Source organism: Grampus griseus, assembly GCF_964374135.1.
Source record: "Grampus griseus genome assembly, chromosome: 16".
NCBI classification, from domain to species: Eukaryota; Metazoa; Chordata; class Mammalia; order Artiodactyla; family Delphinidae; genus Grampus; species Grampus griseus.
The window spans coordinates 61,352,691-61,378,164 of NC_139010.1; the positions used below are offsets into that span (position 1 = coordinate 61,352,691).

General features: G+C 48.7%; 1 protein-coding gene across 1 annotated transcript in view; it reads left to right on the forward strand.

Moving 5' to 3' along the window:
- Window positions 1-464: 464 nt before the first annotated feature.
- NEURL1 (neuralized E3 ubiquitin protein ligase 1) overlaps window positions 465-25,474 on the forward strand; it is a gene marked incomplete at its 5' end in the record, with an annotated part of 80,293 nt that continues 55,283 nt past the window's right edge. Inside the window, one exon of the mRNA XM_082673399.1 lies at window positions 465-580. Within this exon, the coding sequence (XP_082529525.1) occupies window positions 496-580 (85 nt within the window). The remainder of the gene's footprint in view (window positions 581-25,474) is intronic.

Here is a 25,474-nt window from a genome sequence, read left to right on the forward strand (position 1 = left end):
TGCCGAGCCGCCGGCGGGAGGGCGCCACTCACGTTGCAGCCTCGGCCGTCCCCGCGGGCGGGGACCCAGCCGGCGCCGAGCCGCCGAGACTCCGGGCAGGCCGAGCCGCTGAGCGCCCGCTCCGGGAGCCCTGACTCTATGGCCCCGGGGGAGCGCGCCGGAGCCACCGCGCCGCCCGCTACCAGCCAGAACCGGAGCGCCAGCGGGAGGAAGAGGGGAGCCCCGGGCGCCGCCAGCCCCGGCCCAGGGGCGCGCCCGCCGCGGAAAATGGCAGGCAGGTAGAGGGCCCCCGCGGCGGGCAGGCCCCGCCGAGGACCGAGGAGCCCGGAGACTGGGAGGAGAAGAGCGGCCTGCCCGCCCCCTGCCGCAGCCCCACCAGGGCCCTCCCCCGGCGGCGCGCGCGCCGGCGCGCGCACACACTTGCACACCGTACCTCCTCTGCTGCTCAGCCTCGCCTGCCCCCCGCGAGCACCGAACCCCCTGGGGCCGGATGCCATGGGTAACAACTTCTCCAGTATCCCCTCTCTGCCCCGAGGAAACCCGAGCCGGGCGCCACGGGGCCACCCCCAAAACATCAAAGGTAAGGCTCCGCCGGGGCCGGGCGCAGCTGGAGGACTGGGGCGCAGGCGGAGGGGCAGGGAGAGGTGGAGAGGTGTGGCTGGCGAGGCCGGGCAGGTGCCACCTGTTGTGCGTATTTGGAGATGGGAGGTGCACCTCGGCCATGGAGGTGCGCTGGAGGTGGGGGGCTGCTAGTGATGACGGTGAAAATCAGGGAGGCTGGTGTTGCGTGGGGTCTACGCAGTTCTCCCAGCCAGCACCAGAAACGTCACTGGAGTCCCCTCAGGCCATGATGCTAGGCGAGCGTGCAGGGGTGAGGAAGGGCATTTGCCAGGTGGGTAGGGGAGTGTGGCAGGATGCTCGGGCTGGCCAGCTGTGCTTCCCAAGGGAAGCACCATTGTCTCCTTTTTCATCTGCCCATGGCTGGAGAGGTGATGCTGGAAGCACTAGTTGCATTTCCGATTGGAGGGTCTTAAAAATCCAGGACAGATTAACAACAGCCTGGAAGACTGGGCCAGAGCCGGTGGCCTCTGGAGTCCTCTGCAGCTACTGACTTTTTGTATCCACTGAATCAGGTTGTTTTCTGGTTCCCCAAAGGTTAGATGTCCAGTTGAAACTCTGGAAAGGAGGGCCTGGGAGCCTTGAGACAGAGTAACATTTACCGAGAAGGTCTTTGCCCTCCAAGTCCCTCGACCCACCCAGCACCCTCAGGGAGGCCCCAAGCCCTGTTCTTGGCTTTAACTCTTCAGTGCTGTCTCTGACCTTTGGAAGACACACCTGGATCCTCCCAGGCCCTCAGAGCCCACAGATTCCCTTCGGGAAGCTCCTTTTCTTTCACCCTCAAAACCAGCCAACACTGGCTGGGCATTCTTATGGCTAAGAGTCAGGAAGGGAAGCCCTTGGACTTTCACAAAGAACAACCCACTTCTTGAGACCCACCCCCACTGACCCCCAGCTTATGAGAAGGATACTAGTAATGCCCTTTGACAAAGCGTTGAAGTTTACAAAGAACTTTCACAAATACCTTTTCAAGTGGGCAAGGAAACTGCTCTGGGGAGTCCTCAGAGCTAATCATGCCCATGTTACAGTTGAGGAGAACGAATGCTTGTTTCACGTTCCCAAAGCCAGAGAGGCAGAACCAGGCTGCAGACCTGTATCTTCTGACTTGGAATTCTGTCCTCTCTTTTGCTGGACAGTTAACCATCAGGAGTCGGGGAGAGGAGGAGAGGTGGGACCGCCGTCCTGCATTCTAACTCCAACCCTTTCAGAACTTCAGCTCTCACTTGGCTCAGGAAAATCAACGGGTTTGTTGTGTCTTTCTGGAACTTAATATGGCGGTACCTGTCAAGACCTTTTAAAATATAATCTTCATTGACCTTGTGATTCCACCTGAAGAACTGATCCTAAGAAAATGGAAATGCAGGCAAACACTTATGTGCTAGGCCTAGGATGTTCATGGTAGTGTTGTTTATACTAGGAAAACAACCTAAATGCACTGAAATCGTGGTGGATCCTCTTGGTGGAGTATTATGCAATCTTTAAAATAGTATTATTGAAGAATATTTGATCACTTGGGGAAGTGCTCACAGCAGCATAATGACAGTTGTAAAAAGCAGCATACAAAGTTGTGTAGACTGTAACAGCCCAATTTTGTTAAAATATTATGAAGGCAAAAAAAAAAAAAAAAATCAAACAGCCCTTGAAAGAAAGTTTCTCAAAGGTTAACAATTGTTTCCTCTGGGTAATGAGATCACATAAGATTTTTTCTTTTCTTTTTTATATTCTGCTCTTTTCTAAAATTTCTACAATAAACAAGTATTATTTTTTATAATCAGCTGTAAGTATTAGATGTATGAAGACTGTTTCTGAGCATTGAAAACAGATTTATAATGATGGAGGAACCCGTGGTTGTCATCCAGTTCAATGTCCTCCCTTACAAGGGAGAAGAATGAGGGAAGGGGAGAGTGAATTGACCAGTTACTCAGTGGGTCAGTTAAGAGAAGGTGGCAAAGCCAGACTAAGTCCTTCAAGGGCAGGGGTTAGCTGGGGACCGGTGAGTTGACTTGGTGCTTGAATGCTCACCAACTGCCCCAAGAAGGCTGTGCTCCATCCATGACCCTAGGGAAGCCCAGCAAAGGCCTCCATAATTGCACCCCTTTTAACCTAAATTGGGATTGTGGGGATGTGAGGTCTCTGTGGCTGGGGTCTTTGGCAAGGGATGGTGAGCAGGAGAGGGTCTGAGGCCCTCCCATGTCCCTGCTCCCACCCTAGCCTCCTCCTCTGCCTGAATCCCCACCTATCTGGCCTGGGAAGGCCCCTTTTTGCTGCCTCCCTGGTTTACAGAGATCAGTTCTTATTCAGTGGGAGTAAATGGTGGAGAAAGTCTCCCTGCCAGCAGTCTCCCTCCCACTGCCCATCTCCCTTCAGGCTCAGCTTACCAGAATCCACTCTCCTCTGTCCCTAACCACAAACCTAGGTGGCCGGGAGAATTTTGGTTCTGCTCCTTCCAAGCCTGAGATGAAGGATCAGAGCATGCCGTGAAGGCTGCCCATGGGTTCCTTCATCCAGGGTCCCCTTATCCTGCTTCTCAGCCTGACTTTTCCCCATCCTAACAGAGCCATCAATTTTATTCTGTGATTGTTTTTTTTTTTTTTTTTTTTAACATCTTTATTGGGGTATAATTGCTTTACAATGGTGTGTTAGTTTCTGCTTTATAACAAAGTGAATCAGTCATACATAAACATATGTTCCCATATGTCTTCCCTGTCTGTGATTGTTTTAATGTTCACTCCAAGTTCCTTTCTAACTGTATCAGCATTGACCTAGGAGTCTTCTCTGATACATCAGTGGTCATCCAGAATTCCATCCCCATTTTATTGGTATGACCTTGATACTGGCTGTGATTCCAAGACTGTTCACCCTGAGTTCTGCTGGGACAGCTTTCAGCTCCGATTCTTATCAGTGTGCATCCAGAAATTTGCTGGTGGGAGGCAGGGAACTCTCGATTTTTTTTCTCCTTCCATAATTGCAATCTATTGATTTCTCACCATTTTAATTAAAACAACTGGAAAGGACCTGGCATAACAGGGACCCTGAGACTCACTAGAGATCTAAGATTGGTCTGGCTGTCAGGCTGACGTGAAATGAGGCTCGTCCATCACCTGTCAGGTGGTAGACTTTGGTCTTCTTCCTGAAGACACACTGACCTCACTCCACTGCTGGTGATTCCCACTGGGGTCTGAACAGTGTTGGTCTAGGAGTGTCCACGGGAGAGGTCCAAGGTATAGCTCTGGGATTAGGACCAACAGACAGTTATAAGGAGCTGCCATGTGCCTGGGTCAGAGGTGAGGGCTCATGACATCTCTGTAGATTCACAGACTGAAGATGTACTTGATAAGGTAGGACTGAGGGAAGGAATGGAATCAAATGCTTGGTTGGATTGTTGAAATCCCAGATATGTGTGGGCAGAAGTCAGAAATGGGGGGTCAGGGAAGAATTTGAGCTGGACATGGAAGGAACTGTAGAAGTTGGATCGATGGCAAGGGGTGCAGCGAGAGTCCTAGGGTGTGGAGAGGAGGGTAGGGCAAGGGACGTGCAGCAAAGGCTTGGAGGTGGGATGAGTGAGTGTGTGTATATATTCTCAGTGATGGGAACGGGGTGACTGGGGCAGGGGATTCATGTGTCATGGAGACAAATACAGATAATGAAGATCTTCCTCCTTCCCCATCTCTTTCTGAGTGCCTGCCTGCTTGGTGCTAAGTGTTGGGGGAAAGGTAACTAGGAAAGCCTATGGGGAGGACGACTCAGTCCCAGTGGTCACCCATAGATGGGGGTTGGATAAGCCACCTCCTATCACTGTTTTTTTTTTTATTGTGGTAAAATTCACAGTTTTAACGTTTTAAAGTGTACAATTAACTGGCATTTAGTACAGTCACAATGTTGTGCAACCACCGCCTCTGTCTAGTTCCGGAACATTTTCATCACCCCAAAAGGGAAGCCTGTACCAATGAAGCAGTCACTCCTTATTACTCCCTCCCCTGAATCCCTGGCAACCACTAATCTACTTTCTGCCTCTAGGCATTTGCCTATACTGGACATTTCATATAGATGGAATCACACTATATTTGTTCTTTTGAGTCTGATTTCTTTCACTTAGCGTAATGTTTTCAAGGCTTATCCGTGCTGTAATATGTATCTTCTTTCCCTTCTGTGGCTGAATAATGTTCCATTATACAGCTATGCCACGTTTTGCTGATCCACTTGCCAGTTGATGGATATATATATTTTTTGCGGTACGCGGGCCTCTCACTTTTGTGGCCTCTCCCGTTGCGGAGCACAGGCTCTGGACGCGCAGGCTCAGCGGCCATGGCTCATGGGCCCAGCCGCTCCACGGCATGTGTGATCTTCCTGGACTGGGCCATGGACCTGTGTCCCCCGCGTCGGCAGGCGGACTCCCAACCACTGCGCCACCAGGGCAGCCCTTGATGATATTTTTGATGGCTATTTGGATTGTTCCACCTTTTGGTTATTGGGACTTTTGTGCTGTGAAGATCTGTGTATACGTTTTTGTTTGAACACCTGTTTTCTGTTCTTTGGGGTATATACCAAGGAGTGAACCTCCATCTTTTCAAAGCTGGTGCTTTTGAATTGGACATTTCACAAAGCCGCTGGTTGTGACAGATGTAGGGAGGTTGTCTCCGTCCAGCTTTGGTTGGGTGTGACACCAGCCAGACACCTGTTGTCTTCAGTTTCTTTTCCATGGTGGCTGAGGCTCCCGGCAGGCAGAGGGAGGAGCTTCTAAGGTTGGCCAAGGAGCTTTGATTCTTTGAGGTGGACCGGTGTGAGCTGCAGGAACTTTCTGCAGACCCTGAATCTCCTCACTGCTCCCTGAGGCCAGGGGTGGGGGATGCATTCTCCTAGGACAAGGCCCTAGCCATTTTCCAACCTTCACAACCTTGCTGCTACTTTCCTGATCTGGGTCCTCCTCCCAGATCTAGCTGGCCTCTTTGCCTCCCATTCCTCCTTTGATGCCAGAGGGATCCTCCTAGAGTATGCCTTTCATCTCGCCTGTCCCCTATCAACAGTCTTCAATGTCATGACCCAGCCTGCCATAATCGGAGATTCAAGGCCTCCATTCTTTGGCCAACCCACAGATATTCCCACAGCCCTTGTCTGGGTTCCTCCCGTAGTTGTCATGACACTTGCAGGTTAGGTGAGCTCATCCATCTCTCTGCTCCCAGCAATGCAGCAGACAGACCTGGCACGGTGAAGGGGTGGGGGCTGGTGGCCTCCTCTGCCCCCCCAAGACTTCAGAGAAGCTGGGCTGAGACAGCCCCCATGTTGAACCCAGAGCACCTGTCCTGCACACCCTGTTGGGTTTTCATTCAGTCTGACCTTTGAACCCTATATTGTTAATCATAAAAAATAAGATTTATAAGAGCCACCATGTGTTGGGTGGTTACTGTGTGCCAAGTACTTCCGTGTAGATTATTTCTATTAATATCCTACTGACAACCTGCTGAGGGGGAGGTATCATTGTCACCATTTTATATATGGGGAAAGAAAGGCTCAGAGAGGTTAAGTGACTAATCCCAGACCACACAGTTAGTAACTGATGGAGCTGGGATTCAAACCCAGGTCTGTCTGACTTTAGAGTTCACTCTTGTGACCACTATATATCTTGCCCTTATAGAATTCACTCTAGGTGGGCTCTGTCTTCCATTGTAGGAAAGGAACTGGGGAGCAATCTCCTGGCCTCTGGACAGGGCCCCAAAGGAGGGAAAGGGAGTACCATGGGGTTCTTCATGCTCCTTCCCAACCCCTGCCCCTTCCACCTCCTCTGTAGGGCTTTGAGCCATGTAGACCCTTCAGCCAGTCATCAGACACTTTCAAGGGAACTTTCTGTTCCTTCGGGCCAGTGTTTCTCACAGTGAGGTTTTTCTACTGCCTGCACCAGCATTAGCGTCAGCTTGAAAGCACATCTAAAAGGCAGGTTCCCAGCCCCCAGGCCAGACCTACTGTCTCAGAATACCTTGGGGATGGGGCTCCCCAACCTGCATGTGTAACAAGAGCCCCAGCTCATTCTGATATGCCTCAGAGTCTGAGAATTATCCAGGCTGTGGGGCCTCAGAACAGACCCACTCTGGCACTCTTGGAGTTGGTGAGATCAGGCGTCTCAGAGGAGGGGAGCCTGAGGCTGGATGGAGATTTGGAATGGACCTTTTCAAGGGCATCTTGGTGAGGGCGTGGCAGCAAAGGTGCGGAGGCAGGAAAATGCAAGGTGTTGACAGAGACAGTGAGCCGTCCCTCCCACCTGGGATGTGAGACCCCCCAGTGGGGAGATGAACGGATCAATCTTTGAAGATAGACTGATGCCAGATCTTGCAGGGCCTTGGATTCCAGGATGAGTTTAGATCGATCCTGTGGGCAGTGGGAGCTATGGGTGGCTTTTGAGCAGAGGAGTGTAGTGATTTCCTTTAAACAGCAGCATCAGCAGAGGAGGGGGGAGGAGGGAATGAAGCATCCTGAGCTGCTGGGAGGTTAATGGAGCTACAGGGCTTCTGTCCTAGGCCAAGCTGAAAGGGCTGGGTGGGACAGCCAAGTTGACGACCTCATCTAGGCTTTCCCGTGGGTGAATCTGGAAGCATTTCTGACCAATGACTATGGTCAGCAGGGCTATTGCACATCAGGAAAAAAAAAAAAAAGGATTTTTAAGAAGTACAAGTCCTGATGCTGGGCACTATGCTAGGTTCATTCACATAGATTAATTCATTTAGTCGCTCAATAAATGTGAAGTAGGTATTATTATTCCCATTTTATAGGTGCAAAAACTGAGACTTATGTATATTAAGAATGCTGTCCAGAAACAATAAGCTAGGAAATGGCAGAGCTGAGATTTCTATCTAGGACACCAAAGCCCATGAGGGAGAAAATTGGCCTCGGGGGGAATTTCTGCATACTGGGGCTTTCTTTTCCCTGACCCTCTGAGATGGCATGTGCCCACTTCGAAGTTGTGCACATTGAGGCCCAGGCATTGGCTCTAAATCACAGAGTGCAAGATGGTGACAGCATGGGCAAGGGCAGTAACAAAAGGAGGAAAAGGCAGGAGGAAGGAGGACAGGAGTGGGACACTGCCCAGGGGATGCCAGGGATGCCTCCATCTGGATATGCCAGCTGCCTGGGCCTATTTCCTGTTGGTTTGTGACTCTCTCACTCCTGGTCCTGCACACCCAGGGGCTGGAGGCTGAGGGGCTGCTTCTCCCTGATCTGGTTGCTTTGGCAACCCTGGGCAGGATGCGAGTGGTCTCCTTGGTAACGCCTGGGAAAACTGCCTGCAGGGCTGGAGGGAAGTGGACTGGCCAGCGGTCAGGCTGGGTGGCACAGGCGGAGCCAGGCCAGACCGGGCCACTGAGACTGCAGGCCTGTGGTGAAGGTCAGGCTTATGGAATAGCCCAGGCAGCCTGTTGGACATTCCCCAGCAAGCCAGAGTCCAGAGGCCCTGGGGGCCTGGGGGCCTGCCTGGTGAGACCAGAGGCACTAATGGGCCAGCCCAGGAAGTGGGAGGAGATGGGGGTGAGGGTGGGAAGGGGGGAGGATATAGCTTCTGGATGACAGATCCAGCTACAGGGTTTATTAAAAGATGTTTATCAGAGGTCATTACCCAGATCCTGCTGCTTTGGGAAATGAGCAGGTGCTGATGCCTGTGGAGCGCGGGGCAAAGAGAAAAGCAGGGCTAGAAGAAGAGGAAGAGTCACAGGCAGGCAGGTGGAGTCTTTGGCTTTCTCTCTGCTCTCGCTGCAGCTCTGGAGTAGGCTGGGCTCTGCGCTGGGCTCCAGAACTGAAGTTCTCCCAGGGTGAGAGTTGGGGTTCCAGGGATGCTCTGGTGCGGAGGCTCATTCTGTTGTTTAACAAACATGCTAAGCATCAATGATGAGCCAGCCGTTCTCCTAGGCGTGAGGATACGGTGGAACACAAAAGGATGAGGGCTCGCTGCCATGGGACTTTCCCTCCATGGAGCTGAGAGCAAAAATGGCAAATGAACAAATGAATCCGAGTATGATAATAATTACTAACATATTATATGCTAGATAGAGACTGTGCTAAGCTCTTTTCACCTATTATCTCATTTAACCTTTAAAACAACCATGTGAAGTAAGTGTGATTATTAGCCCCATTTATAAACTGAGGCTTAGCGAGGTTAAGTAACTTGCCCAAGGTCACGTGGCTGGTATGAGTCAGAGCTGGGATTCTAGCCAAGATCTCTCTGACTTTGGCGCTACCACTAAAAAACCCCAAAAAACCCAAAAAAAACCCTTTTCATTTAGAACAGTTTTAGATTTACAGAATTATTGCAAAATAGCAGAGAGTTTCCACATAGCCCATGCCCAGTTTCCTCCATTATTAACATCTTACGTGTGTGTATGGAACGTTTGTGACATTAACGTACCACTACTGATACGTGGTTATTAACTAATGTCTGTACTTTACTCCAATTTCCTCAGTTTTCCTTCATGTTCTTTTTCTGTACTAGGATCCCATCCGGGATACCACAGTATATTTTTAGCTACCACATTTTATATGTATATAGTTGTGTTTTCTTATGCTCCTCTTGGTTGTGACAATTTCTCACACGTTCCTTGGTTTTGATGACCTTGACAGTTTTGAGGAGTGTTGATTAGGTATTTTGTAGACTGTCCTTTCACTGGGATTTTTCTGCTATTTTCACGATTAGACTGTGGTTATAGGTTTTGGAGAGAAAGACCATAGAGGGGAAGTGCTGTTTTAGTTGCATCATATCAACGGTGTGTGTTCTCAGCATGATTTATCACGGTGAATGCTGACCTTGATCACAGGCTGAGGTAGTGCTTGTCAGGTTTCTCCACTGTAAAGTTAAAGGTGCACTTTTCTCCCCATCTTGCGCTCTTTGAAAGGAAGTCCTATGTGCAGCCCACACTAAGGGGCAGAGAGCTATGCTCTACCTCCTTGAGGCGGGGGCACTACTTTAACTGTTCTGTCAACTCTTTCTTTAGTTCCTTACCCAAGCAGTTACATTTGAATAAGGGCTGTGAAACAGAAGACCAGGGAACTTGGGGGAACCTGACCTGGTCTTGGGGGTCTGGGAAGTGAAATGACCAGGGAAGTGACCTGAAAATGAGTAGGGCTTGGCTTCATGTTCCTGGGGGTGCTCCTGCCATGTTGGGTGTGGAACTATTCATTTAGCATCCCTGACTTTAAAAAAAAATATTTTTATTTTTTTAAATTCTTTTAAAAAATTTTTATTGGAGTATAGTTGATTTACAATGTTGTGTTAGTTTCAGGAGTACAGCAAAGTGAATCAGTTATACATATACATATATTCACTCTTTTTTTTTAACATCTTTATAGGAGTATAATTGCTTTACAATGGTGTGTTAGTTTCTGCCGTATAACAAAGTGAATCAGCTATACCTATACATACATCCCCATATCCCCTCCCTCTTGCACCTCCCTCCCACCCTCCCTATCCCACCCCTCTAGGTGGTCACAAAGCAGCGAGCTGGTCTCCCTGTAGCATCCCTGACTATTAAATGTCACTGGCCAGCTTAAATGTCACTGTCATTAAAAAAACAAATAACTCTTCCCATATTTTTAAAAGCACCCCAGAGGGGGCAGTACCACTCCTAGTTGAGAGCACTGAGCTGGGTGTGGAGGGCGCATTGAAGGTTGTTCCTGGAAGGGGCCTGGCACCATCCCCTGTTGAGGATGGAGCTGGGTGTTGGATCACCGCTGCTGCTGACTCAGGGGCTGAGTCCCGGCTGTGTCATCCCAGCCTTCCAGGCCACGGAACTTTCAGCAGAAAATCATTAAGTGGCCACTGCCTTGCCTCTCTGTCCATGGAGGCAAGTTTCTGGTCCCACAGGCTGTCTGTGTGTTGGGGGCGGGGCAGGAGGAGGAGAGAGGACCCTCTTGGGATGATGGGAGAGGGGAGGGAAGTATGTCTACTGGCTTTTCTGGATGGCCCCAGAATGCCTTGCTGGCTGCTCCAGAGGTTGGGGTGGGGACAGGAAAGGGAGAACATTGCCAGGGGTAAGTGCTGTCTTATGATTAGGGTGGCGGCGCTTCCACACGCTCCTGACTTTGACCTTCACCTTTCCCCTTGGCTTGCCCCAGCCTCTCCCTGGCATCTACTGAAAGGCTGATCTTCTCCACAGAATGGGACAGTGTGTGTGTCCAGGTGGGGGTGTCCAGGTGCCCCTAAGAGTGAGGAGAGGAGGCACTTTGCCCTGATCAGAGTTGAGTGAAACGGAGAGGATGCGCCAGCTGATTCACTTCATGTGTCAGTGCCCTCTGTGCCGGGCCTGGTGCTAGGCATGGAGAATTGGGAGGTGAGTACTGGGCATCGTCTCTGCCCTTGAGGTGCTCATGGCCCATGAATCGCTCATCCAATTCAGACATCAGTCCATAGCGGCAGAAGGGTCCTGGAGCCTTTCTTCTCTGTGTTTGCTTTCCTTTCCTTTTTTTACCCTGATCTTCCCAGCAAATGCTCCCTTTGAATACATTCTCCATGAAGGGAGAGGACTGGCAGGTGGTCAGGTGTGTGCATGGGGCTGATGGAAGGGGTGGTGGCCACTGACTTCCAACATCAGACCCAAATCAGAGGTCATTTTGTCCTACCTCCTTTCTCAGCTCAGATCTGGAGTGCTCAGCCCTGGAGAGGGGAAGTGACTTGTCCAAGGTCATACAGCTGGATTGAACCAGGTGCTAATGAGGTCTCAAGGCTCTGACATTGCTGGATGATGCTCTCAGGGTTTGGCAGAAGTTAATTCCAGAGGGACACCCGAGGGGGACGAATGATCATGCCAACTGTGATGTGTGCTGTCCCGAGGGGAACTATTGAAGGGTTTTAAACAGAAGAGTGACAAGATCTTTTAGATGCCTTAGGAAGCTCTGGGGCAAGAGAGGGGCAGGGGAGGGCCAGGCAGGAGGCTGCTGCAGTCTTCCAGTGGAGGAGAGGTGTGGCCTCTACTGGGCAGGGCAGTGAGCAGCCAGGCAAGTAGATTGATTTGGGAAATCCTTTAGAAGGTCGGCCTGAAGATTTGGAAGTGGAGAGGGAGATGTAGAGGACCTGCTTGTGCTGACATGTGTCAGAGGGTTCTGACTTCTGGGGCAGTGGTCAGTGAGGCACCCGGGTGGCTTGGCGTGGAGGAGCTTGGCTACACACTGGGAGGGTGGGCCTCTTGGGAGGTCGGGGGTGAGCACGCTGATGTGTGAGTGTTCCCTTGAGAGCTGTGTCCCACCCAAGGCCTTGAGGTCTTAGAGCCAGGAGGAGAGACAGGTGAGCAGGGCAGGGCTGGCCCTGAGCTCCTGGCTCTACCCTACCCCCGGGACATCATTGATAATTAATGTCCCCTCTGCCTGTCACAGGTGGCTCCCAGGTGGGCAGAGGTGGGGCCCTGGCACCTGTGTTGTGATGTGCATGTGGCTTCTGCAGGCCTCCGAGCCAGGGCCTTCAGTCCCAACCTAGCCAAGCTTTCTCAGGTGGCTCCTTGCTCCCCGTGGGTGCCAATTCCCCCAGCGTACACACACAAACCGTAACAGGTGGCCATAAATCAGCCCAGACAGGCCAAGGCTGCTCTGGTTTTCCCACAGTTGAGATCAAAGCCCCAGACCCTCACCCTGGGGCTCAGTACTTATTAAATTATTAAACTGTCAAGGGAAGGGAAAGCAGGAAGGACTGGATGGATGGCCATAGAGTAAAAGAGAATGAGGAAAAATGGCTGAGAAATGAGGCAGCGGGTGGGAAAGGGGAAGAGAGGAGAGAAAAAAAAGCTCTTTGTCTTTGTCCTGAGTTTAGAGACTTCCCAGAGCTGTGAACCTTGCATCTGAATATCCTCCAACAATTCCCTCCTGCTTCCTCCTGTGGGATCTCATTGGGGTCCCATGACCAGGATTCATAGCCCCACTTTACAGAGGAGAAACTGAGGCCCAGATTGTCACAGGATTATGAAAGCCTGTACTTCTGAGTCCTGTTCCAGCCTCTTTCTGGGCCTCTTCATGGGCCCAGAATCAACATTACCTTAATACCCATTCTTGACCCTGGCTCTCAGGCTAGACTGGAGTGCGTGAAGAACCCCATCCTGATCCCAGGAGGACCAGCCAGGGCCTCTTCCTGCCTGGAGCCCCCTGGACTCTCCTTTAGCTTCCAGGCATGAAGGCAGAGCTTGGACCCAATAGATTGCCCATCCCTGCCTGAGGCAACAGGTTCTATCCCTGGCCCCACACTCCAGTTGTTTGCAGGAAACAGCCTCTTTTTTCCCACCATCTTTATTGTGGTATAATTGACAAATAAAATTGTAATGCACTTAAAGTGTACAACGTGATGATTAGGTGTATATATATATATATATATATATATATAGAAATGATTCCTGCAACCAAGTTAATTAACACACTCATCGCCTCACAGTTACTTTTTCTGTTGCTGTTGTTGAGAATGCCTAAGATCTACTCTTAACAAATTTCAAGTATACAAGTATTATGAACCATAGTCACCATGCTGTATATTATATACTCAGAACTTATTTATCTTATAACTGAAAGTTTGTATCTTTTAACCAACATTTCCCCATTTTCCCCACCCCTAGTCCTTGTCAACCACCATTCTACTCTATTTCTTTTAATTCAACCCCACCTCATTTTTTTGGATTCCACGTGTAAGTGATACTGTATGGTTATCTTTCTATGTCTTTTCTCTGGCTTATTTCACTTAGTATAAGGCCCTCCACATTCATTCAGGTTGCCCCAAATAGCAAGATATTCTTCTTTTTATGACTGAGTAATATTTCATTGTGTGTATATATATATATATATATACATATATACCGTATTTTCTTTATCCATTCATCCATCAACAGACACTTAGGTTGTTACTGTATCTTGGCTGTTGTGAATAATGTGGCAATGAACATGGATGTATAAATATCTCCTCAAGATAGTGATTTCATTTCCTTTGGGTATATACCCAGAAGTGGGACTGCTGGATCATATGGTAGTTCTATTTTTAATTTCTTGAGGAACCTCCATACTATTTTCCAAAATGGCTGTATCAATTTACATTCCCACCAAGAATGACAAGGGTTCCCTTTTCTCCACATCCTCATCAATATTTGTTATCTCTTGTCTTTTTGATTATAGATGTCCTAACAAGTGTTAGGTGATATCTCATTGTGGTTTTGATTTGCATTTCCCTGATGATTAGTGATGTTGAGCATCTTTTCATGTACCTGCTGGCCATTTGTATTTCTTATTTGGAAAAATGACTATTCAGGTCCTTGCCCATTTTTCAATTGAGTTATTTATTTATTTATTGCTATTGAGTTGTAAGAGTTTTTTATTTTTTTGGAAATTAGCCCCTTATCAGATATATGGCTTGCAAATATTTTCTCCCATTCCATAGGGTACCTTTTCATTTTGTTGATTTTTTCCCTTGCTGTGCAAAACCTTTTTAGTTTGATGTAGTCTCACTTGTTTATTTTTTCTTTTGTTGCTTCTGCTTTGAGTGTCAAACCCCAAAAATCATTGCTAAGATCAACGGCAAGGAGCTTTCCGCTTATGTTTTCTTTTAAGAATTTTATGGTTTCAGGTCTTACATTTAGATCTTTAATTCATTTTGAGTTGATATTTGTACATGGTGTGCGATGAGGGTCCATTTAATTATTTTGCATGTTGATATCCAGTTTTTCCAGCACCTTTTATTGAAGAGACTATCCTTTACCCATTGTATATTCTTGGCACCTTTGTTGAAAATTAGGTGACCATATATCTGTGGGTTTATTTCTGTGCTCTCTATTCTACTCCATTGATCTATATGTCTGTTTTTTATGCTAATAGCATACTGTTTTGATTATTATAGCTTTGTAGTATAGTCTGAAATCAGGAAATGTGATGCCTCCAGCTTTGTTCTTCTTGCTCAAGATTACTTTAGCCATTCAGGGTCTTTTGTGGTTTCATACAAATTTTGAGATTTTTTTTTATATTTGTGAAAAATGCCATTGGAATTTTTATAGGGATTGCATTGAATCTGTAGATTGCTTTGGGTGGTATAGACATTTTAACAATATTAATTCTTTCAATCCATGGACATGGGATATCTTTGCATTTATTTTTATCTTCTTCAATTTCTTTCATCAATAGTTTATAGTTTTCCTTGTACAGATGTAAAGATTTGGAATTTACCCCTAAGTATTTTATTCTTTTTGATGCTCTTGTAAATGAGTTTGGTTTCTTAATTTCTTTTTCAGATAGTTTGTTGTTAGTGTATAGAAACACAGCTGACTTCTGTATGTTGATTTTGTATCCTGCAACTTCACTGAGCTCATTTATCAATTCTAACAGTTTTTTGATGGAGTCTATTAGAGTCTTCTGTATACAAGATTGTGTCATCTGCAAACAGAGACAATTTTGCTTTGTCCTTTCTGATTTGGATGCCTTTTAGTTCTTTTTCTTGCCTAATTGCTCTGGCTAGGACTTCCAGTACTATGTTGAATATGTTGAAGTGGCAATAGAGGGCATCCTTCTCTTGCTTCTGATCACTATTAGCATGATGTTAGCTGTGGGCTTGTTATATTTGACCTTTATTATGTTGAGGTACATTCCATCTATACCTAATTTGTGGAGAGTGTTTATCATGAAAAGATGTTGAATTTTATCAAATGCTCTTTATGCATCTGTGATTGATGATCATTTGATTTTAGCCTTTATTTTGTTAATATGTTATATCACATTTATTAATTTACATATGTTGAACCATCCTTGCATCCTAGGGATAAATCTCACTTGATCATGGTGTATGATACTTTTAATGTGTTGTTGAATTTGGTTTGCTAATATTTTTTTTTTTTTTTTTTTGTGGTAAGCGGGCCTCTCACTGTTGTGGCCTCTCCCGTTGCGGAGCACAGGCTCCGGACGCGCAGGCTCAGCAGCCATGGCTCACGGGCCCAGCCGCTCCGCGGCATGTGGGATCTTCCCGGACCGGGGCACGAACCCACGTCCCCTGCATTGGCAGGCGGACTCTCAACCACTGCGCCACCAGGGAAGCCCGGTTTGCTAATATTTTGTTGAGGATTTTTGCATCTATCTTCACCAGGGATATTGACCTGTAATTTTCTTTTCTTGTAGTATCCTTGTATGGCCTTGGTAACAGGGTAATGCTGACCTTATAAAATGAACTTGGAACTGTTCCCTCCTCTTCATTTTTTGGGAGGAGTTTGAGAAGGGTTGGTATTAATTCTTTAATAAGAATTAATTCTTTAAATGTTTGGTAGAATTCACCAGTGAAGCCATCTGGTCCTGGACTTTTATTTTTAGGAGATATAAGAATACTTTACCCAGAAAAGCTGTCCTTCAGAGTTGAAGGTGAGATACAAACATTCCCAGACAAACAAAAGCTGAAGGAGTTCATAACTACTAAACCTACCTCACAAGAAATGCTAAAGGAGTTCTTTAAGCTGAAAAGAAAGGATACTAACTAGTAACATGAAAACATATGAAAGAGTAAAACTTCCTGGTAAATGTAAATATGTGGTCTAATCCAGGATACTCTAATATTGTAATGGTGGTGTGTAAATCACTTATAACTCTAATATAAAGGTTAAAAGACAAAAGAATTAAAAATAGCTATAACTACAATAATTGGTTAGTGGATATATAATATAAAAAGATGTAAACTGTGACATCAAAAACATAAAATGTTGGGAGAGGGAGTAAAAGTGTTGAGCTTTTGTATGTTAACAAAATTAAGTTGTTTTCAGCTTAAAATAGATGGTTGTAACTATGTTTTATGTAAACCTCATTGTAACTACAAACCAAAAACCAATAGTAGATACACAAAAGATAATGAGAGAGGGATCAAAACATACCACTTTGGCATCCAGTCACAAAGGAAGACAGTAATAGAAGAAGAAAAGAACAAAGGATGTGCAAAATATCCAGAAAACAATTAATAAAATGGCAATAAGTCCTTATCTATCAATAATTACTTTAAACATAGTCTAAATTATCCAATCAAAAGACATAGAGTAACTGAATGGATCAAAAAAAAACAAGGCCCAACAAATTACCCAACTCTAAGAGACTCACTTCAGCTCTAAGGACACATAAGCTGTAAGTGAAGAGGTGGGAAAAGATATTTCAGACAGATGGAAACCAAAAGAGTACAGGGGTAGTTGTACTTATATCAGACAATATAAAGGGATCAATTCATCAAGAGGAAATAACTATAGAAAATATACATATACCCAACATCAGAGCACATAAATAAGTAAAGCAAATACTCTGAAGGAGATCTGAAGGGAGAAATAGATAGCAATACTATAATAATAGGGGACTTCAATTCTCCACTTCCTTTTTTTTTTTGGCCTTGCCGTGTAGCATGTGGGATCTTAGTTCCCCGACCAGGGATCGAACCCACGCCCCCTGTATTGGAAGCGTGGAGTCTTAACCAGTGGACCACCAGGGAAGTACTCTCCACTTTCAACAATGGTTAGATCATCCAGACAGAAACTCAATGTGGACATATTGGGCTTGAACTACACCTTAGACCAAATGGACCTCACAGACATACAGAATATTCCATCAAAAGTAGCAGACTAGGGCTTCCCTGGTGGCACAGTGGTTGAGAGTCTGCCTGCTGATGCAGGGGACACAGGTTCGTGCCCCGGTCCGGGAAGATCCCACATGCTGAGGAGCGGCTAGGGCCGTGAGCCATGGCCGCTGAGCCTGCGCGTCCGGAGCCTGTGCTCCGCAACGGGAGAGGCCACAACAGTGAGAGGCCCGCGTACCGCAAAAAAAAAAAAAAAAAAAAAGTAGCAGACTACACATTCTTCTTCTTATGTGCACATGGAAAATTCTCTAGGATAGATCATATGTTAGCCACAAAACAAGTCTTAACATATTGAAGAAGACTGAAATTATATCAGTTATCTTTTCTGACCACAATGGTATGAAATTAAAAATCAATTACAGGAGGAAATTGGGAAAATTCACAAATACGTGGAGGTTGAACAGCCTGCTCCTGAACAATCAAAAGGGAAATTTAAAAAATCTTGAGACAAATGAAAATGGAAACACAACATACCAATGGAATGTTATGGGATGCAGCACAAGCAGTTCTAAGAGGGAAGTTTATAGTGATAAATGTTAACATTAAGAAAAAAGAATGATCTCAAATAAACAACCTAATTTTATACCTCAAGGAAATAGAGAAAGAACAAACTAAGCCCAAAGTTAGTAGAAGGAAGAAAATAAATGAAAGATTGGAAAGACAATAGAAAAGATCAACAAAACTAAGTGTTGTTTTTTAAAAAAGATAAACAAAATTGACAAACCTTTAGCTAGAATGAGAAAAAAAAGAGAGAAGTCTCAAATAAATTGAACCATTTATGAAAGAGGAGACATTGCAACTGATACCACATAAACACAAAGAATCATAAGAGAACACTGTGAACAATGATATGCCAACAAGTTGGATAACCTAGAAGAAATGGATTAATTCCTAGAAACATACAACCTATCAAGATTGAATCATGAAGAAAAAAACCTGAACAGACCAATAATGAATAAGGAAAAATCCTCTTTTCAGGGCAGAGAGAACCTAGCCAGTGTCTGAGAGATGCACAGGGGGTTTCCACTTTCCCGGGCCGGGTCCGGCAGATCCTCTGGAGCTGAGGAGAATGGCCAGACACACAGACCCTGGTTTGGAGCCAAGAGGATGGAGGAAGTGGTGGGACGAGGCTGTGAGTGACCAGGATGCCACTTACGTGGAAGTTTCTGCATCAGAGGGCAGCCCTCCTGAAAACTGCGGCTCCCGTTGCGTGAGAGTCCTCAGGTTCTTCTACTGCAAAATGTGAAGGAAACCGTTTTAGGGAGTTTGGGTTTCCTTGTCTGGTCCCAAGTTGAGGTTGTGTTAAAGAAACAAAATATAAGAGGAGTCTGGATTGGCTTTGAGAACAGAATTTCCTGAGATTCAGGGCCTGTTCTGAAAGTGGGGATTTGCTGTCTGGTGCTAAGGGTTAGTTCCCAGGATAAAAGATTCTATTTTAGGGGTGAAGCTGCCATTTCTGCAGACAAGGTTTTGGCTTGATATTGACGCGTCTGTTTTGAGGGTCTGAGTTCCATGCTGGGGTGAGAAGCTTATTCCTAGGAGGAGTTTTCACTTCAGGGTCCAGGATTCTTGATTACAGTTGAGCATTGATTTTGGGGGCCAAGAGTCTATTTGGGGGCTCCCTATTCTACGATTGGGTTGAGTTTCCCTTCTTGGGCTTGGGGTTTTATTTACTAACAGATGGGAAGTCTTTTGCCCTTGGGAGGAAAGGAAGAACTCGAACCCACTTTTGTTTCCAGGGGAGACTTTCTGGGACCACCAGCAGAGGAATGGACCAATACACTGATGGTCAAGAGGCTGGATTCCAGCCCTTGCCTGGATGGGAGACAGAGAATAAATCACTTGTAAGCTCGAGGTCTCTCGCTGAAAGCTTGGCCAGGCAGTGGTGCTGACTCACAAAGCACCATCCGAGCTTGCTTGATCCTCCCAAAGTGACACTAATGGTGGGCTCCAGAGGCACCGACAGCCATCATTCTGTGAGTCAGATCCATGATGACAGCACTCAACCCACCCTGGGCGCTGCCAGCTTGGTCCAGTTAGTGCCAATCGGATCTTAACTTGTCCTGAGGAGCCCCTGGGGAGAGGGAGCACACGTGGAGTGGGATATGTTAAATCTGGGTCCCTGGGGCTTGGTGTGTAGCTCTGGTAGGCAGGAGCAAGGCCGGGCTGGGCCAGCGGCTTCCCTCCCTAGCGGGCCAGCTCTCACGCATCCTGGCTGGTGCGGGGAGACATGATCTGTGATCTGAAGGGGGCTTGCTCTCTCCCTTGTGCTCTGCAGGATGGCTGGGATGCAGAGGGGTTGTTGCTGGTGACCTCCTAGCCCCCATCTGCCCTGTTGCAGGTGGACTTTCTGGTCTTAGAGGTCTTCCTCTTTTCTGTCCAATGGGGGCCAGCGGTGAATGGTGCAGAGCTGTCAGGGTAAGGCCAGCAGGGAGTTTCCAGCTTGGGGGTAAATTCTCTAGTGTTTCAGAAGAAATTCTCCTTTGAGAAGGAGCCCTTCTCCTGTGGCCAGGAAGCTCAGGAAACCTGAGAAGATGGAGTTTTCTCTACCACCAAGTATGTCCTGGGGATGTAGGGGTGGCTCTATCTGGGTCTGCAGGGACCCTCAGGCGCCACTCTCTGGGCCTGGCCAAGGTACATGGAAAGCTTAGAGACCTGGGGGTCCCACTGGGCTGTGGAATCCCAACCCAGACATTGAACTCTGGTGCCATCCAGCAGGCCTCTGGAGTTCTCTCAGGGCATCTGGAGGGACCTGGGCCAGTCAGTCATACCTCAGATGTGAGGAGGCAGGGGAGGCAGGCAGGTTGGTTGAGGCTCGGGCTCTGGGGTCAGACTTTGCCTCCTGAGCCACCTGGAGCCAGATGCTTCACTTCTCCACACCCCAGTTCTTTACTGGAGGTAAAGTTTGACTAGTAATAAATGCACAATAAATATTAGTTATTGTTGCCATCATTAGGCTCAGTCATCAGTTCCCAGCTTAGACATCACTTCCACCAGGAAGCCTTCCCTGAACACTCTGGCTAGATTAGATAGCCTCTGTATCCCCTCCTACTGCTGGCCTGTGTTCCCCTCATGGCACTGATCACACTGGCTGTCAGGGCCTGTTTCCTTGTTAGCATCTGTTACTGCCTGGTTTACTCACCATTGTATCGCTGCCGCCAGTGCCTGGCTCACACAGTGGGCACTTGACAAATATTTTGAAATGAATGCAAGAATGGGCTGATTCTCGGGAATTCAGACTTTTCTATGGGCTCTTCAGGGCTGCTGCTACAGCCCCACTTTCTTTTCTTTGTCGAAATGACATTTCCCGCAAACCAGGCTCTCGGGCAAAGGCAAGAGAAGGTGAGAGCACTATGGAACCGTTGGTTCATTCGTTCATTCCCTGACGGCACAGATGTTCTTTGGGTGCCTCCCAGGTACCAGGCCTCGTGCCAGCCTCTGGGGACAGACACGGTCCCTGCCCTGCTTGTGCTTGTGGTGCAGATCACGGGGGCTGAGGTAGGTCACAGGAGAGGAGGGTGGTCAGTTAGGCTGAGTGGAGTCAGGGAGGGCTTCCAGAAGGAGGGATTTGCTTTGAAGAATGGCAGGGAAGTGTGGATAGAGATGGGCTAGCTCTTGGGGGTTGGGCAGGAATCAGATGGAGCAGACAGAGCTGCCTGTGTGTGGGCGATAAAGTAAGGCTGGCCAATGACAGCGTGGCCTGTGCGTGCGGAGGCCTTGACTGTCAGGCTGAAGATGGATTCAGAAGCCGTGGGCACCGTTGATCCTAGCTCTGCCACCCACAGACGAAAGACCTTGAGCAGGACACGTCACTCCCCGAGTGCTAGTTCTAAGATGGGAACTGTGATGCCTGCCACCCGGGGTTGTCAGACCGCAGTGGCAAGGCACTTTGTAAAAGGAGCTGGCCCCAGTGATGGAGGGCTGGAGGGGCAGGCCCTGCGGAGTCAGGCTAAAAGGCGTGTGTGTCTGGAGGGAGCCGGTGGGAAAACAGGAAGGCAGTCCTGCTTCAGGCTTCTCTGTTTGGTAAATAATTCAATTCTTATCTCAGGTTTGTGGTGTCCACACTGCAGGCCGCAGGTGGAGCGTCTGGGATCAGGTGCTGCGTTATCCAGAAAGTGGTGGGGTCCCCCCCGCCGGCCTCCTGGTCCTGGCAGGGGAGGTGGCGGTAAGGAGGAGTCTTCCAGGGTCTTCTTGTCGCTGACTGCATCACTCCTTCTCCTCATTTCTCTCTCTCTCTCCCCCTCTCCACGTTCTCGTTGTCTGGTTCCCCTCTACAGTCCCCCCTCTGCAGAAACGCAGGGCCTCGTGCCCCCTCCACCCCAGGCCCCTCGGCGCCGTCGCCCTGTGCCTGCTGCACGTCGCTGCCTGTTGAAACCCTTGTCCTCCCCAGGGCCTCTCCTCAAACACCCACACCTCCAGGAGGCCGGCACCCCCAAGCCTGTCGAGCCTCTCAGTGGGCCGTAGGGGAGCACCGACCTCTCCCTCACCCCATGGTACAGAGACAGACAGTCGTTTTTTTCATTTTTAGTGCTTAATACTGAGACTGTGAGGGTCTGTTTAGTCTTGTCCAGCTAACATAAACCAGCCTGAACTGGGCCGTGGCAGGGAACTTTGCTCTAAGTTCCCTTATTTGGAATGAAATTCATTGTTTTTCACTGGGAGGCAGTGGGGTTATGGGGAGGCCCTGTTGCACCCCCTCCCCAGGGTGTGGCCTGAGTGGCCCCTCCAAAGGTCACTAAGGTGTCTGTGGCACAGAGGTTGGCCCTAGGACACCAGCTACACCCAGTGCCTCAGGGATGGAGATGGTTTGGAGTCGTACTGTTCAATCCTGCCCTTTTATGAGAAGGAACTGAGGCTAGGATAGGAGAGGGCACCTGCCCAGAGCCACAGCTGGAGGTGTCGCATGCAGGGCTCCTGGCTCCCTGGCTCTCAGACCGCTCTGTTGTGCCGGGCGCCTTGGGCCTCGGAGCTGGTGGAGGTGGGGCTGCGAGCTGGCTGGGGTGAGGACTGATGAATGTGGCTGGAAGTGGCCCAGGGTCTGGGGATTTCCCAAGGCTTCTGGGGGAGCAGCTAACTGCAGAGGCCGTGGCAGTGAGCCGAGGGGAGGGGGCATGGAGAGGCGGCAGGGGAAGAAAAGGAGGGATGGTGAGAGGAAAGGGAGCGGTGGCTGAGGGGTCTCGGAGAGCTGGGCTCTGGTCCCGACTCTGCTGCCGTCACTGTGACGTTGGGCTCCCACCTGTCCTGGAGACTCAGCCTTTTTGTGTGCATCTCCCAGGGTGTGCCTTGGATGAACAGAGGTCAGGGGGCGTTCCTCACCTGTGATGGGCTGTGGGAGCCAGCTCATTGGGCGGGTTACTGTCCCTCCCTATGCCCCGGGGCCCCTCCGTGTAAGGGGGGTGCGGCCTCTTTATGATTTCTCTGCAAGAGCATGAGCTCTAGAGCCAGAACTTGGGTTCCGTTCTTGACTCTGATGCTTATTGGCTGGGCTACTAATTATGGACAGAGATTTCAAAACCCAGGGCTCTAGAGGGAGCAGTGAGGGTCTTTACAAGGATGACATGAACTCATGTATATCATATGTCTATACCGAGTGCCCAGTAACCAGAGTGGGGAACAGCCATTGACCTCCGAGCTGCACAGTGCACCCGGGCCAGCCTTGGGGCTCTGTGGCCCTGCTTCCTTTGTTCAATCCCAGGTCCCTACTCAAAATCAGCAAGTGCATGTTTAGATATTCCTTCTACAGGAAGCTCCCCCCAACCCCTTTTGACATCCTTTAAAAAGAACTTCTCATGTATTCACTGATTCTTTTCACGGAGAACACACAGCTGGGACATAGGGAGCTGTGACTGACCAGTGTAGGAATTCCCGAGACTGGAGGAGTAAAGAGAGACGTTAGAAAGTGCAGGCCTGAGAAATCCTAACCAGAAGGCCCTGGTGCTGGGGAACAAAGGGTGAGAGACCTTGTATTGTTTACTATGAGCATTCCGTTCACTGCTCTCTTAGCAGTGACGCTAGTGCTAGTATCCAAGGCTGTTTATAAAGGTACGTTGAACATCTGCTTCTGCGTGGTTAGTGAGGCACTCATTTACAAAAGATCATCTCGTTGCCAAGAGCAAACCGTCACCGAGTGAAACATTAACTCAGCATTAAAAGTAAAAGGAGATGATGTATGGACCAATGTCCGCACAGGCCTGGGCTGCCTCTGGGCAGTGGGAGCCAGTGAATGTTTTAGATTCACTTTCTGGATAGCTCAGTCTAGTTGTCCTGTGGAGGGTGGATTTAAGGGGGACACAGTGGGAGCAGGGAGACCAGTTATGATGGGAGTGTAGCTGTTATGGGGGAAGGATGCCAAAACCTGAACTGCAGTTTTGGTGAAAGAGAGGAAGGGACACATTTGAGACACATTTAGGAGGTGTGCCTGGCATCACTGGTACATGAATGGGGCCGGGGTGGGGGGGTAAGGAAGAGGGAAGAATCCAAGACGGTGCCCAGGTTTTCAGGTAGCTGGGAAGATGGTGATTCCACAGTACACTGGGCAGGAGAGGAGGATTGGAGGGGAAGATGGTGGGAATGTGTCAGAGGAGCCCTGAGACATTCTGGGGGAGTCGTTGGGTCGGCAGCTCCACGTGTGAGCTTGAAGCTCAGGGGAGAGGTTGTGGCTGCAGTGGGAGGAGAGCCAAGAAAGGGAAGAGGGCCAGAGAGGCTGAGGGAGGTCGTGGCAGTGGGGGTTTAGATGTTGTGATACGGCATAGCGCCGTGGTTCTCAGACCTTAATCGGCCTATGGATTGCCCAGAAGCTTGAAAAACTGTGGGTTCCTGGGGCCCCCCTCCAGTTAATCCGGTTTAGTAAATCTGGCAGGGAGGGGAGCGTTCCTGGGATCTGCTGCTGCTTTTTTTTTTTTTTTTAAATAAATTTATTTACTTTTGGCTTCATTGGGTCTTCGTTGCTGCACGCAGGCTTTCTCTAGTTGCGGCGAGCAGGGACTACTCTTCGTTGCGGTGCACAGGCTTCTCATTGCGGTGGCTTCTCTTGCTGTGGAGCATGGGCTCTAAGCACGCGGGCTTCAGTAGTTGTGGCACGTGGGCTCAGTAGTTGTAGCTCACAGGCTTTAGAGTGCAAGCTTAGTAGTTGTCGCGCACGGACTTAGTTGCACTGCAGCATGTGGGGTCTCCCTGGACCAGGGATCGAACCTGTGTACCTTGCATTGGCAGGTGGATTCTTTTTTTTTTTTTTTTTGCGGTATGCGGGCCTCTCACTGCTGTGGCCTCTCCCATTGTGGAGCACAGGCTCCGGATGCGCAGGCTCAGCGGCCATGGCTCACGGGCCCAGCCGCTCCACGGCATGTGGGATCCTCCCGGACTGGGGCACGAACCCGTGTCCCCTGCATCAGCAGGTGGACTCCCAACCACCGCGCTGGCAGGTGGATTCTTAACCACTGCGCCACTAGGGAAGTCCATGGGATCTGCTTCTTAAAACAAGAAAATCAGGCAATACTAGTGTGAAGGATCCATGGACCATCTGTTGTGAAACACTTGTCTGGGGGTCAGTCAGATCTGGGTTCAAATCTTGACTATTGGGTCTTGACTTTGGACAAATCTCTTGATCTTCCAAACCTGGATATCTTTGTCAGTTAGTAGGCATACTAGTTCCCACCTCGCAGGGCTATTGTGTGAATTAAATGAAGTCATAGCTGTAGGTCATGTGGCTAAGGACCTGGTGCCTAGTAAGAGCTCAGTAAGGAGTAGGCATTTCTTACTTATTACTAGAAGTTCGAAGATGGTGAGCAATTGGACAGGGCAGGCTGCTGACCACACAGATGGGTCAGTCCCAGGGGAGCACTCCCCTGCCCAGAGTCTGCCTCTTGGTTGAGCTGACCCCAATTTCCATCTCCATTGTGTCTTGCCAGAGTTGATAGGACTGGGGGCTCCTGGCTCATCTCATCAAGTTCACAAAAACTCATGAATCAAATCAGATGTCAGTTTACTACTTCCCAGTGAGAAATGGACTGTCAGATGGACTGGACAGTGTGTCGACTATTGGCACTATTTTCCCCTTGCAGGAAGCTACTCTAGTGCTGGGTGAACCTGGCATCCGACAGAGAGCTGGGGACACAATCTGTGGATTGAATGACCTTGGGCTCTGAACCCTGCCCAGGCCACTTCACCAACAGAGAAATGCCTGCCAGGTGCACCCAGCTTGGCCCAGCTTGGCAGGACATCATCTCCTTGGCTGTGCTCCATGGCCCCCACCGTGGTTTGCCTCGGTGACACCCCCTT